Raw genomic sequence first — 15,597 nt, 5'->3', positions numbered from 1 at the left:
GTCTGAAACAGTAAAATAGATGAAGAGCAGGGGTAAAATTACTTGTTCCAATCTGATTCCCTAAATCTTGGTATGTAGAGAGGCAAATGTTTTATAGTCATAGAGTTAGGATTTCACTTCTGCTGTTTATCCAAACATTTGTGTTATATGAAAGTTAATTTTTTTTGTGTGTGAGAGAGATGTCACATACCATAAAAATAAGCCTTTTTAGATATACTGGAAATTTAGTGTTTTTAGTATAGTCATAAATAATGTAAACATTTTAAAATTAAACGAGGAAGCAACTTTTTAGTACCTTATGTCCATAATTCACATGAAAAGTTATAAAAACTGTCTTTCCCTTTCTCTCTCTTCTTAAACATATTTAAAATTATTAGTTATAGTAGATTGAGTCTAAATAGAGCTAGTGTAAACCCTAAGAGGCTCGGTTCTACACTCCGTAACTAGATAGTTTTCCCTAGGTGATTTTGGGGAAATTAAGGTTTATGACATATTTATGAAATTTTTGGGATAGTTATTCTTTGTTTTATGTGATTTAACTAATCAAATTTCCCCCTTAAAAATAATTTCAGTAGTATTTTATGAATAAGTTAATATAGTTTGAAAATCTGGAACTCTTAAGACTGGTCATTCAGTGAAATTGGCCCCCAAACAGTTGATAGGAATTTTGTCCATTGTTACTGCTTTTAACTAAAGGGATGCTCTCATTTTTTAAGGTTAACACCTAAAATTGGTTTTCCCTGGAGTGAAATCAGAAATATTTCATTTAATGATAAAAAATTTGTTATAAAGCCGATTGACAAAAAGGCACCTGTAAGTAAAATTTTATAATGTTTTATGTATTCTAAATCTCTGCCACTTGGCTGTTATTACTTGAAGAATGACATTGTTCATATATTAAATTGCGCCTGATGAATATTCTTTTTCCATAGTTTAACTTTCCTGGTGATAAAATAATAAATATTAATAAAAATGCAATGTTTTAATCTTAATACAATATATAAACATTATAATTTTATTTTAACTGAAATTTAAGTATAAAGTATTAGAAGGTGATTGAAAATAATCACTATTCCTGAGAAGCACTTTTAAAAATCTTGTTTGTTAATGTCTATAATGTAGCAGAGGTAGCCTTATTCTGTGTTAATTCTGTTCATAGGGTTTTGCATCCTGAATGTTGTATTTTTATAACTTGAAGCCTTAAACTTAAATCTTTATATTTAAATAGATTCTTTGATTCCATTAGTGTTGAGCATACTCTTGTACTCTGTTATTGAAAAGACAAAAAGGGAGAACATTTCAGGTTAAGAACTTGACAGCCCTGAACAAAGAGCAGTTTTGAGATAAATATGGCAAAAGGTCAAAAAAGGGAAAAACCCGTCTGAGACGGAGGAACAGATGCTAATAGTGAATTTGGAGAACAAATAATAACTTTAATGTATTGCGAGTATGTGATTATTAGCCTCTCCACGAAACTGGTGGGGAATGAAAAGGTGAGGAACCTCTTATATGAAAGTGTGGTGTACTCACCGAGTTAGAAAATTTATGATTTCTAAACTGTATATAATGTGACATAGAATTCATATTGAAATTTAGTGCAGATTATTGTGAGAGAGACTGGTCTTCAGGAAGATTTAAAATTCAGAATACTTTATGTTTAGGATTTTGTTTTTTATGCACCTCGCCTGAGAATCAATAAGCGGATTTTGGCTTTGTGTATGGGAAACCATGAACTGTACATGCGAAGAAGGAAGCCTGATACTATAGAAGTACAGCAGATGAAGGCTCAGGCCAGAGAGGAGAAGCATCAGAAGCAGTTGGAAAGGTATGGAATTTATAGCTTTCATTCTTAAAAATTGTAGAATGCTCAGTTTCTTTCAACATACTCAGAATTTACATTTTTTACATTATTTTTATTGTATTAAAATTGAATGGCAGAGCCTGACCAGGCGGTGGAGCAGTGGATAGAGTGTCAGACTGGGATGTCGAGTACCCAGGTCTGAGACCCTGAGGTCGCCAGCTTGAGCGTGGGCTCATCTGGTTTGAGCAAGGCTCACCAGCTTGGACCCAAGATCGCTGGCTTGAGCAAGGGGTTACTCAGTCTGCTGAAGGCCCGCGGTCAAGACACTTATGAGAAATTAATGAATGAACAACTAAGGTGTCGCAATGAAAAACTAATGATTGATGCTTCTCATCTCCGTTCCTGTCTGTCCCTATCTATCCCTCTCTCTGTCTCTGTAAAAGAAAAAAAAAATTGAATGGCAGTGTTATCACTATCCTCTTTTAAAATGAGTATGTATGATTTTCAAGTTAGAAATCTTTGAAAGATTGCTGCATAAACAGCTCTTCATGATTTGTTCTTTTCTCTTATACTTGCTTCTCATTGACAGACATTGGTGGGATGTAGTATAAAATTTTCAAGTTTGTTTTGCTAGTGGCTTATATTTCTTAATTTTTCGGGGTAAGAATATGCTGAATGTTTTTCTTTGAAACAACATCGTGGACATTGTAGAACTCACAATGGCAGTATACAGAGTACAGCAATACCAGTTCTCCCTGCCAACAACACTGATCTTTTTAACTATGGTTCACTTAGATTAAAAAAAAAGAAAAAGATATTGTTAACTATTGGGTTTTTCAAATGAAAAGATTGAGTAAAATTGTTGTCAACCCTAGAACCAGGTTACTGGGTCTGGCAATAAAACTTCCAAATCTGATTCTAGATTAATTTAAACTTTATGCTTTATTTGAAAAAAATTTATAGACACCAAACCAAAGTTAACCTTTATTGAAGAAACCTTTATAGAATAGCATGATAGTCCAAGAAATAGGTCCTAAAGAAAACAAAATTGAGGAGCCCTAAATATATATAAATTTATATATTTCAAACATATTAGAAATTACATGTTTTGAATCTAATAAATGGGCCATCTGCTAAATATAATTTTGCTGCCTATACTTTTAGTGTTTCAGTTTTAATGATGTAATTTTTTCTTAAACGATTGGTGGAATTCAGATCATTTTATTAATTCATATTGCTAACCTTAACTTATTTGCCTTAGAGAAGTTGACTATATTCTAAAACATTTTTTACATAATCATGAAACTTCCCAGTAATTCCTGACCCACCAAAGATACAAAGTTGGATTGTTACTTTGGGCTGTCATTCTTTTTAGTGGTCTCATGTGGCTTAGGATCACAGTGTGGTTCTAGCATTACATTTTAAAATGGTTCTTTATTGGGCTTTACTGTCTATATATTCAGAAATTACAATCATCCTCGTGGGGGATTGGTTCTAAGACACCCCCCTTATATAAAATGGTGTAGTATTTGCATATGACCTATGCACATCCTTCCCTGTACTTTAAATCATCTCTAGATTGCTTATAATACCTAATACAATGTAAATGCCATGTAAATCTTGAAATACCGCATTGTTAGAGAACAATGACCAAAAAAAGTCTGTACATTTTCTTTACAGACACAACCATTGTGGGCCTAACTACATTGTTTACATGAGCAACAATGGGCCATTTTTCAAATATTTTTGACTCACGGTTTGTTAAATCAATGGCGAGGAACCCACAGATGCAGAGAGCAGACTGTTTCATTGCCTGCTCATCACTCAATAATATCCTAACTGTTCTGCTTGTCTATAATATTGATATTTATATTCTTAAATATATTTGTGTACTTGTTTCTTATTTCTCACACAGAGAAGTGCTATATGCTTTCTAGTTTATGTAGTATGATTAATCCTAAGGCCTGGATGAAATGGAAGACTAAATCCCTTTTTTGCCACAATAAGAATCCTATTGTTCTTATCCTGGATAGATTTTATAGCCTTTTGTTAGTAAGCATTGTACACAGTAGGAAATCATTAACTGTTTAATTAATTTGAAAGCCTAGAAGGTGTTTTATATTAGCAACATAGGGATTGGCCTGGTGTCAGAAATGGTGTGTCAAGTCTTCATTTACTCCCTGCTCTACAGGTCAGAGGGAGAATAATGACAAGTGGTATGTGGAAATAATTTTGGTCAAGCCCATTGGCAGAATAGCCAGTGGACATACTGGGGGAATGCTCAGAGGTATGCTGCCTGCACTGCTGGACTCTCTTGGGCAAGAACAGTAGTTAGGAAGCGGCAGCATGGAAGCCTTTTTGCTACAATACCTTGGTGTATGTGGCCCTGTTCTTTCCCCGTAGCTCTCATAACTTTGGGTTTTTCACAGTGGAAATGTTTGTGTATATCATATAGCATGGATTATTGATCTCTGTAGTCTGTGATCTGAAATATATTTACATCCAGATTGATGACGATTCATTCTGTAATTCTGAACATTTTTTGGTATGGCTAAATTGTTACCAGATTTAAAAACTAAGAGCCTCGAATTTACAATTTATATTCAAATACTCACGCCAATTGTAGATTAGCAATGGGATATTTTGTGTCATGGTTGGCTGCCTGTATCAGTAGGACACAGCTGGTGTTACATAAAGAATACAGGCTAGGGAACCAGATAAATCTGGGTTTGAATCCTCTTCTAACACGTTGCAAAAAACTGAGCCACTGTTTTCTTACCCTTAATTTGAAAATAACTTTTACCTTTAAGGATTTTTGTGAAAAATAGTGACAGTAGTATACAAACATTTAATAAATAGTAACTATTTTAATCTTTTTTTTTTAATTCAGTGAGAGGAGGGGAGGTAGAGACAGACTCCTACATGCATCCAGACCAGGATCCACCCGGCTAGCTCACTACGGGGTGATGCTCTGCCCATCTGGGGCCGTTGCTCTGTTGTTTAGCAACCAAGCTCTTCTTAGCTCCTGAGGTGGAGGCCATGGAGCCATCCTCAGTGCCTGGGGCCAACTTGCTCCAGTTGAGCTATGGCTGCAGGAGGAGAAGGGGGAGTGGGGAAGCAGATGGGCACTTCTCCTGTGTGCCCAGGATCGAACCTGGAACATTCACATGCTGGGTTGATGCTCTACCGCTGAGCCAACCGGCCAGGGCAGGTCTTAGAATCTTAAATGCTGCTACGATTTACAAAACCAGGTGGGAAGTTGTGGTGACTCCTAAATTTCATGTTTGACTTGATACATAGGGGGATCACCATCAGTTACCTATCTTACCTTCTTGGTGACTTGCTACAATTCTACCTTTTAGCTCCAAAGCTGTATTCCCTTTCTCTATGGGAGGTAGGGGAGGACAGATATCAGTTGCAGGAATTTTTTAATTTGGTTTTTACAGAGGAAGGTAAAAAAAACTTTGATGAAACATTGCTGATAAGTTTATTAGAGACTGGAAGTTGAGAAACTACATGTCTTTGTACTTGGTTATTCAGGATTGACATCAGATGGCAGTGATATCTTTTTTGAGAGTATTTAGACATAGGTTTCAGAAATGATTTAGGTAAGTTTCAGAAATCCACATTTTTAACTAAAAAAATTATTCTCATTAAAGTAATAGCGATATTGAATATTGATTAAACTTATTTAAATAGATAATATTTCTGATGATTAACATAGTGTCACATCTAATTCTTATTTATCTTTTGTATTTCTGGCCTTCAGCATAGAGTCAGTTTCATGGTAGGCTTTTGGTGGATGTTTGATGAACTAATTGGGTGATTTTTAGAAGAAACAGTCTCCTTAGCCCCATGGCGGATGCAGCTGATGAAGGCAGTGTTTTCCTAGCTCTCACGACTTTTTAAAAAGATTTTATTTATTGATTTTAGAGAGGGGGGGCAAGGAGTGGGAAGCATGAAGCTGTCCTAGTTGTTCCACATTTGCTTCTCAGGTGTGCCTTGACCAGGCAAGCCTGGGGTTTCAAACCGGCGACCCCAGCCTTCCAGGTGAATGTTTTTTCCCCTGTGCTGCCACAGGTCAGGCTCATAATGATCATTTTAAATAGCATTATGCAGATACAAATAGAGTTGTGAAAGGGGAAAAACTGATTTGTTGTCTTGTATCTAAGCATAAATTGGTTCTACCTTAGAAATTAAATTTGCATTAATTTATTAATGATTGAAAATTGTTGCCCTCCCTTCAAGCTCCTGCTAAGCTAAATAAGTCATTTTCTTGGGTATGAAAACTGTGCAGTTAACTCCTTTTGTGCTGACCTCTAATTTACTGTCAGGGTTGAGTATGCATGTGATGCGTCTCATACTGTTATTTCTTCACAGGAATGCTTTGCACACAAGGGATATATTTGACAGTTTTACTTTCCTAGCACTTTTGAAAATTTGTCCTTTGAGATTCTTTCTAAAATGGCTGGTTTTTTATATTTTTAAAATAGTGATTGACTAAATTTATTGTGACCTCACAATAAGAAACACATTTTAATCCAGTATATGTGTATATAATAAGGTACTCCTATATTTTTTAACTATAATTTTTTGAACACAGCTAAATATAATGAAGACAATATTTATGATGTAGTTTCTTCTTAGCTGATCACAGTTAGTACTTAGGTTTCACATGAATATTTCCAGTTATTATTTTGTAATAAAACAATTGCAATTCTTTTTAAGGGCACAGTTAGAGAATGAAAAGAAGAAAAGAGAAATAGCAGAAAAGGAAAAGGAAAGAATAGAACGCGAAAAGGAAGAGCTAATGGAACGTCTAAGGCAAATTGAAGAACAGACAATGAAAGCCCAGAAAGGTAAACGTTTCTTTTTTTTGTATTTTTCTGAAATTGGAAACGGGGAGGCAGTCAGACAGACTCCCACATGCACCCGACTGGGATCCACCCAGCATGCCCACCAGGGGGCGATGCTCTGCCCATCTGGGGCATTGCTCTGCTGCAACCAGAGCCATTCTAGTACCTGAGGCAGAGGCCACAGAGCCGTCCCCAGCGCCTGGGCCAGCTTTGCTCCAGTGGAGCCTTGGCTGTGTAAGGGGAAGAGAGAGAGAGAAAGGAAAGGGGAAAGGGTGGAGAAGCAGATGGGTGCTTCTCCTGTGTGCCCTGGCTGGGACTCGAACTTGGGACTTCCACATGCTGGGTCTACACTCTACCACTGAGCTACCTGGCCAGGGCTGCCTCATGACTAATTTTTATTCTGGCATGTAAAGCTCTTTTTAAATTGAAGTATAGTTGACATTATATTAGTTACAGGCATATAACATAATGATATTTTACATTTATAAACCTTATAAAAAACTCACTGTCTGTCATTGTGCAAAGTTATTGTGATATTATCCGCTTCATTTCCTATGTGCTACTTTATATCCCCGTGACTTATGTTACAGCTTTAATCTTCACCTTTTGCCGGTACCCCCACTGCTCAACCCTCTAGGAACTATCAGTTTTTCTGTATCTATGAGTCTGTTTATTCATTTTTTTTAATGACTTCATCAGGGCTCAGAGTGCCCACTCTTTATTGTTTTTTGTTGTTTTTTGTTTGTTTTTTTACAGAGAGAGAGTCAGAGAGAGGGATAGACAGGGACAGACAGGCAGGAACGGAGAGATGAGAAGCATCAATCATTAGTTTTTTCGTTGCGCTTTGCGACACCTTAGTTGTTCATTGATTGCTTTCTCATATGTGCCTTGACCGCAGGCTTTCAGCAGACCGAGTAACCCCTTGCTCGAGCCAGCGACCTTGGGTCTAAGCTGGTGAGCTTTATGCTTAAACCAGATGAGCCCGTGCTCAAGCTGGTGACCTCGGGGTCTTGAACCTGGGTCCTCCGCATTCCAGCCCGACACTCTATCCACTGCGCCACCACCTGGTCAGGCTGTTTATTCATTTGTTTGTTTGTTTTTTGAGATTCCATGCATAAGTGGAATTTTTACTTTTCTGACTTACTTCACTTAGCACAGTACTCTAGGTCTATCCATATCATAACAAATGGCAAGAATTAATTATTTTTCATGGCTGAGTAATGTTCTGTGTGTGTGTGTGTATGTGTATCACATATATACCACTTGTTTATTTATTGATGAACACCTAGGTTGCTTTTATATCTTGATCATTGTAAATAATGAGTCAGTGAATATAGGGGCACATAAATCTTTTCAAATTAGTGTTTTGTTTTCTTTAAATAGTCACCCAGAAGTGGAATTGCTGGTTCCTTCTTTGTCTCTTGTTATAGCCTTTGTTTTCAAGTTTCTTTTGTCTGATATAAATATTGCTATCCCAGCCTCTTTTCGTTTTCATTTTTGTCAAGTATCTTTTCCGTCCCTTTACTTTGTCTATATGTGTCTTTCAATCTGGAGTCTCATGTAGGCAGCACAACGGGTCTTGATTTTTTATCCATTCAGTCACCCTATGTGTTTTCAGTGGAGCACTTAGTCAATTGCATTTAAGTAATTATCGATAGGTATGTACTTATAGCCATTTTAATTGTTCTCTTACTAGATTTATAAGTGGTTGGTCTATCTTGATTATATGTTTGCCTTTCACATATTATTTCTAGTTTTGGCCTTTTCTTTTCCACTTAAAGAATTTTCTCTAACATTACTTGTAATGCTGGTTTATTGATGATGAACTCCTTTAGCTTTTGCTTGTCTGGGGAAATCTTGATCTCTCTTTTAATTCTACTTTATATCATTGTAGTTTAGTCTTATTTTTTTCTAATAGATTTGTTGAGATATAATTCACATACCACACAGTTAACCATTTAAAATGTACAATTTAATGATATTTAGTATGTTTATAGAGTTGTGTACCCATCAGCATAATTTGAGAACATTTCATAATTTCAAAAGCTCATATCCTCTAGCAGCCATGCCCATTTCTTCCCAGTCCTCTCTTCCCAGCCCTGGGCAACTTTCTCTCTAGATCAGTGGTTCTCAACCTTTCTAATGCCGTGACCCCGCAATACAGTTCCTCATGTTGCAGTGACCCCAAACCAAAAAATAATTTTGGTGGCTACTTCATAACTGTAATTTTGCTACAGTTATGATTCGGAATGTAAATACCTGATATGCATTATGTATTTTCCGATGGCTTTAGGCGACCCCGCCGGGGTCGTGACCCACAGGTTGAGAACCGCTGCTCTAGATTCACCTGTTCTGGACATTTCATATTAATGGATCATGCAAAATGTGGTCTTTTGTGATTTGTCACTGTCTTTTTCAGTGAGCATGTTTTTAAGTTTCATCCATGTTGTAGCATGTATCAAGCTCTTATATATTTTTTGTTGCTTAGTAATACTTTATTTTGTGGATATTATTACATTTTACTTATTCATCAGGTTTTAGACATTTAGGTTATTTTTACTGTTTGATGACTGTGAATATGCTGACGGGTTACTGTGTTTTCGTATGTGTTCATTTCTTTTGGGTGTAAACCTGGGTGTGGACTTGCTGGGTCATATAGTAACGGTTTAACTTTTTGAGGAACTGCCAGACTGGTTTCTAACACTGCTTGCTTGTGTATGATTTCTCCACATCCTAATGGACACTTGTTAATGTTTGTTTTCAGATTATAGTCATCCTGATGGATACGAAGTAGTTTTGATTTGTATTTTTCTAATTGTTAATGTTTTTGAGCATCTTTCCATATGCTTATTGGCTACTTATGTATCTTCTTTGGAAAAATGTGTTTTCAGAGTTCATTCCTGCTTTTTAATTGCATTATTTGTCTTTTCGTTGTTGAAGTGTAAGAATGTTTTATAGCTCTAATACAGGTCTCTTATCCCATATAAGATATATAATTTGCAAATATTTTCTCCCATTTCATGGGTTGTCTTTTTACTTTGTTGATGGTGTTCTTTGAAGACCAATGGTTTTAAATTCGGGTGGAGTCCAATTTATTTTGTTTTGTTGCTTGTGTTGCCTGTTTTTGTACCACATATAAATGAATTCATGCACTCATGTTTGGCTTTTTTTTTTTTTTTTTTTTTTGGCTCAAACTTAAGCATATAGCTGTAGTTCATTTACATTGTTGTGAAATATTCTATTGCACATGTATACCAATTATTCATTCTCCTGGTGATGACATTGGGGATATTTTTAGTATAGGGCTATTATAAAATAAGGTTGCCATGAGCATTCTTGAACATAGCATATTTGGATTAACTTGTAGGAAGTATACCCTAGGAGTGGAATTGCTAGACAGCAGCTGTGCTCAACTATATAGCTGCTCCTGCCACCGTTTTTCTCAAAGTGGTTCTATTCTCAAAGTGTATCAGTTTTCATTTCTACCAGTAGGGAATCAAAGTTCATTTGCTCTGTGGCTTCACTGTTGCTTCTACCACTTGTTATTGTCAGGGTTTCCTTTTGTTTGTTTAGTTATTCTAGTGAGTACAGTGTATTTTCTTTATGACTGATGATTCTGAGCATCTTTGCAAATGCTTGTAACTATCTGTAAAGTGCCCTTTTACATCTTTTGTACCCATTTAAAAAAAATTGGATTTTCTTTTTTTTCAAGTTGAGCTGTAGGAACTGTTTACGTTTATTGTCAAATATCTCCTCCCTATAGTATATGTGGTCATTTAATGAAGAGTTCTTAATTCGAAGTTCCATTTATCAAACTTTTCTTAATGGTTGTGAATATATACTACTCACAGAAATTAGGGGATTTCAAAATGACTATGAAGCTATAAAATATCCCCTAATTTTTGTGAGCAATATATATACTACCTTCTGAAAACTGTTTTGCCTGTCACATTTAGGTCCACAGTCTGTATGTAACCCTTTTGTAAGGGTCAAGGTTTTTTCCCATATGTATTTCTGACCCATTTACTGCAAAGACTGTCCTTTCCCCATTGTTCTATGGATTCACCTTTGTCACAAATCCAATACTGTACATGTATGGGTCTGTGTCTAGACTCTGTTCTGTTCCACTTACATTTTGTCTGTCTATTGCTAATGCCACATTGTTCAATGACCAGTTGTATCTAGAAGGATTTGTAACTGACATCTCATAAGTGAATAATAGGTGTACAACAAATTTGTGCAGTAAGTGCACAGTGATTGTCAAAGACAAGATAGCTAGCTCTTGGGCTTATATGTTACTTAGATTTTTAAATTACTTTTTATGGCATTAATTTTGTTGCACGTTGCATACTTTTATAAAGTAAAATAATTGCTTGAAAAATGTATTTTTAGGAAGCCATTTAATTTATAACTGAATGAGCTAAATCTCCAGAAGAGTTTAATATTGGCCAAAACTGGACACCTTGGTTTGAGCCCACAGTTCAAATAGTCTGCGTATTTTGCAACATGTACCCTCTCCTGTTACATTGTTAGGTGATGTAGTGCCGGGTTGTTTCTGGGTTGGGTGAGTTTTCTGTTTGCTTGCTTTATTAGCTGAACTTTCCTCTCATCTTCCATGGCCTCCCATTTTATGTATTTGTCATCCTTTCCTGAATACAGAGCTTCTGAAGAAGTAGTTCTGGAGCTGGGAAGTCAGGAGAGGAAGACCAGTTGTTGGGATGGATGTCTTTGCTGCAAACTTCTATAGGCAGAAGATCTCAGAACAGTTTCTGGAGGCAGCTTTTCTGTTGGGTCCCCTGCCCCCCCCCAAATCTGGCGTTTCTAGGTTTTTCCTTAACCTCTCATCTCAGCCACCAGAGGAGCCTCATGTGCTCTTTATGTTTGCAGTTTTGCTGATTATTTGGTGGTTATAAAGGTTTTATCTTTTTTAAGGGGGATTCAGTGATGATTTAGTGGCTCACTGTTTTGCTAAAATAAAATAAGTAGAGTGTCTGGGTCTCTGTCAAAGACCTCATGGATTTTTACTGAATGTTTCTCTGAGGGGGCTATGGATTACGGGCCTAAATGTTAGGTAAAATGAAGTTTCTAGAAGATGGCAAAGGAAAATATGTTCTTAACCATAAGGCAAAGATTGATAAATTTAACTTTTATCATTGTAAAGGGACTCTGGCCCTTGGCATCTTTGCAGAGGATTTGTACGATGCCTGGAGATCAGTTGCTGTTACTGTTAGTGTTCCCCTGGACCCTGATTCTTTGCTTATGCTTTGCTTATTTCTCAGCTCTCTTGATAAGTAGGCATGATAATTATTATTATTATTATTTGTATTTTTCTGAAGTGAGAAGTGGAGGGGGGAGGCAGATAGACTCGTGCATGTGTCTGACCAGGATCCACCTGGCATGCCCACCTGGGGTGATGCTCTGCCTATCTGGGGCGTTGCTCTGCTGCAACCAGAGCCATTCTAGCACCTGAGGCAGAGGCCATGGAGCCATCCTCAGTGCCCAGGCCAACTTTGCTCCAGTGGAGCCTTTTGGCTGCAGGAGGGGAAGAGAGAGAGAGAAAGAAAGGAGAGGGAGAAGGATGGAGAAGCAGATTGACGCTTCCTTGTGTGCCCTGATCTGGAATCAAACCCGGGACTTTGACACGTTGGGCCGATGCTCTACCACTGAGCTAACCAGCCAGGGACCATAATTATTTTAATGTCCTATTAGCTGGCTCCACTGTAATCCATTATAATACTGGATAATCTCTAGGCCTAGTCTATAGTCTGTTTGGGGGGGCAGGGTTTATAGAGGGGTCATTTGTTTTCATCTCCTGCTATGCCTGGTCATTTTGGTGGAATGTCTAATGTTGTGTATTTTAAGTTGTACAGACTTTGGCCAAATCTTATTTTCCTGTAGAGAGGACTTAATTTTCTTTTTATTGGCAAAATATGTGCAGATCATCTTGATGGAGTTGAACTGGGTCTCAGGATTTGTTAGATAGATCTCTTTCTCATTTAGTCTGTAGCCCTTTGGGGTGTCATCTGAAAGACCACATATTTATGAGGGCCTTTCTTAGAGAGCCCTGAACTCCAACCTTTGACTCCACATCTGCAAGCGGGTCAGTCTCTTAGCTCAGTTGTGTTTAACCCCATGTGTATGCTTTAGGAGTTGGCAAGTATCTCGGGAAGTAGCAAGCAGATTTGGGGGCTTACTTTTCGTTCACTGCTCTTCAGGCTCTTGGCATCTCAAGCCTGGATGCGGTGTTGGCAGCTGCAGAGTTTAAACCTGTTGCTCACCCTGGTGACAGTGCGGGCTTCCGGCTCTTTGTTCTGGTTTACCTCTGCTCCACTCGACCGGAGGAGGGCAAAGGGGGACAACGGTGAGGGAAGGAGCCCTGGCTTTGGGTAGTGAACACACAATACAGTGTACAGATGATGTATTGCAGAATTTTATACTTGAAACCTATATAATTTTATTAAGCAGTGTCACCCCATTAAATTCAACACACATTTTTTTAAAAACTTTTTTGGGGGGCTACTTTTTTAAAAAATGGTATTGCAAATTTTCATTTCCTTCCATTTCTGAAGTGTAAAATAGAGTTTTTAAAAATGATGGGGCTGGCCCTGGCTGGTTGGCTCAGTGGTAGAGCGTCGGCCTGGCGTGCAGAAGTCCCGGGTTCGATTCCCGGCCAGGGCACATCTGCTTCTCCACCCCTCCCCCTCTCCTTCTTCTCTGTCTCTCTCTTCCCCTCCCGCAGCCAAGGCTCCATTGGAGCAAAATTGGCCCGGGTGCTGAGGATGGCTCCTTGGCCTCCGCCGCAGGCACTAGAGTGGCTCTGGTCGCAATAGAGTGATGCCCGGAAGGGCAGAGCATCACCCCCTGGTGGGCAGAGCGTCGCCCCCTGGTGGGCGTGCCGGGTGGATCCCGGTCGGGTGCATGCGGGAGTCTGTCTGACTGTCTCTCCCCATTTCCAGCTTCAGAAAAATACAAAAAAAAAAAATAAAATAAATGATGGGGCTTTTACTAAATAAAATATGAGGTATATTTTCATTTGTACTTTTAGAAACTGTACAGATTAGATTTCTTGCTGTTATTTTGGCTTCTTTTGTTAATGAGTATAATTAGAATTAATTATTGTTGGGTGGGGCATATATATTTTTGACAGAGCTCGAAGAACAGACTCGAAAAGCTCTGGAACTAGACCAGGAACGCAAACGAGCAAAAGAAGAAGCAGAACGGCTTGAAAAGGAGCGCCGAGCTGCTGAGGAGGCCAAGTCGGCGATAGCGAAGCAAGCTGCCGACCAGATGAAGAACCAGGAACAGCTAGTAAAGACCCTCACTTCTATGTTAGAGGAACAGAAAGGTTTTAGACACAAGCATGATGGAGTGAACCTTGTAAAAACTAAGTATATTATTATGTCTTCTGGAAAGCAGACCAAAGATACAAGTAACATAATAATAAAGTGTGGAAATAAACCTAAAAGTGAAACAATAAAAAATAAATGGAGCCTATTGCTAGCAAAAGATTCTGATTCACTTAAAATTTACATAAGCCACTAGCATGTTTTTTTGCTTTAAATAAATTGACAATATATTGTAAGCCCTGTAAGGTAAATGTAGGCTATAATTTCTTGGATTTTTGTTTGTTCAGTGGACTTGCAAATAATAAGGAATAGACATGACACTTAGAAGACCCTGGATTTGAATATTGGTTCAGGCATTTACTTCCTACTGTCTTTGGGTCTTTCTGAGCCTCAGATCCCTCTTTTTGAGAAAAAGAATAAGACCACCTAATAAGATTGTTGGGAAACCAAATGAGATTGTTTGATAAAGTGCTCTTTAAACTGTAAAGCATTATAGAAATACAATTTTTTTCTTTTGTAGGCATTAGAAAATACTTTATTGATAAAAATTTAAAAACAGCTCCTGAGTCACACATTTTAGGTTTCTGTTACCAAAACATGAATAAGTTCTTGTCTATAGAATAACAAAATTTTATCTTTTCTTTTTATTAGCTCTTATTCACTCATTAGACCTGTTGTGAATAACGTATTTATGATCTTAAAGAAATGCTACCTATTTTTAAAATGGAAGACTAAGAAAAACAAAACAACCCAAGCATGTACATTAAAGTTTTGTTAACTTAATATAAATTATTGAAAATGATTGTTTTTTACTTTTGGTAATTATATTGTTTATTTTAGGCAGCAGAACTTGCCGAATTCACTGCCAGGATTACACTTCTAGAAGTGGCCAAGAGGAAAAAAGAAGAGGAAGCTAATGAGTGGCAGCAAAAAGTAATTAGTTATTTGTTCATTCACTATCAATAACTGAATACCTGTTTTGTACCCAGAAATATGCTGAATTTAATAGAGATGTAGGAATATGGGGTACTCTTACAGTAATTTAGAGGGGAACGATACCTGCGTGTAGTGCAGTAATACTCATCTGTTGATGTAAGCTAGGCACTCTGGGAACGCACCAGAGGTGATAATTACTTGGGCATGAGGCACAGGTGTTTGGGAGACTCTTGTAAATGTAAGTTGGGTTTTAAATGATAAATTCAATTTTGGGTTAGAAAAGATTGGGAGTGGTAAAAGACTGAAGAGGAAGTCATTCCTGACAGAGAGGAATGGAGTCTGAAAAGTATGGAAGCACATGACAGATTTGAGGACAACCAGTGAGCAAGCAATTCACAAATTTTGATAGATGTGGCTGGAACATTAAAGAGGAAATTAAGTTGTGAAAGGCTTTATATAAATGCCCTGCCAAGGCAGGATGGTGGGGAATATCTGGACACATTGTGTTCTGAAGATTTCCAAACAGGATTGTAACACGATCAATTATGGTTTTATAAAAGTAACATAGCAGTCAGTTTGAAGGATGGATTGGGGTAGTGGATAGGATTACCGTACTTTAGAGCTAAAGATCCTAACTAAGGATGTGGCAGTGAGAATA

General features: G+C 37.5%; 1 protein-coding gene across 4 annotated transcripts in view; it reads left to right on the top strand.

Annotated features, from left to right (window-relative positions):
- RDX (radixin) overlaps positions 1-15,597 on the top strand; it is a 92,068-nt gene that overhangs the window by 46,057 nt on the left and 30,414 nt on the right. For all 4 annotated transcript variants that reach the window (XM_066371636.1, XM_066371634.1, XM_066371635.1 and 1 more), the window contains exons 8-12: positions 717-813; positions 1,662-1,825; positions 6,530-6,660; positions 13,805-13,965; positions 14,844-14,936. In XM_066371636.1, the coding sequence (XP_066227733.1) occupies positions 717-813; positions 1,662-1,825; positions 6,530-6,660; positions 13,805-13,965; positions 14,844-14,936 (646 nt within the window). The remainder of the gene's footprint in view (positions 1-716; positions 814-1,661; positions 1,826-6,529; positions 6,661-13,804; positions 13,966-14,843; positions 14,937-15,597) is intronic.

The sequence above is a fragment of the Saccopteryx leptura genome, chromosome 1, assembly GCF_036850995.1.
Source record: "Saccopteryx leptura isolate mSacLep1 chromosome 1, mSacLep1_pri_phased_curated, whole genome shotgun sequence".
Lineage (NCBI taxonomy): Eukaryota > Metazoa > Chordata > Mammalia > Chiroptera > Emballonuridae > Saccopteryx > Saccopteryx leptura.
This window is presented reverse-complemented; position numbering and strand designations above follow the sequence as displayed.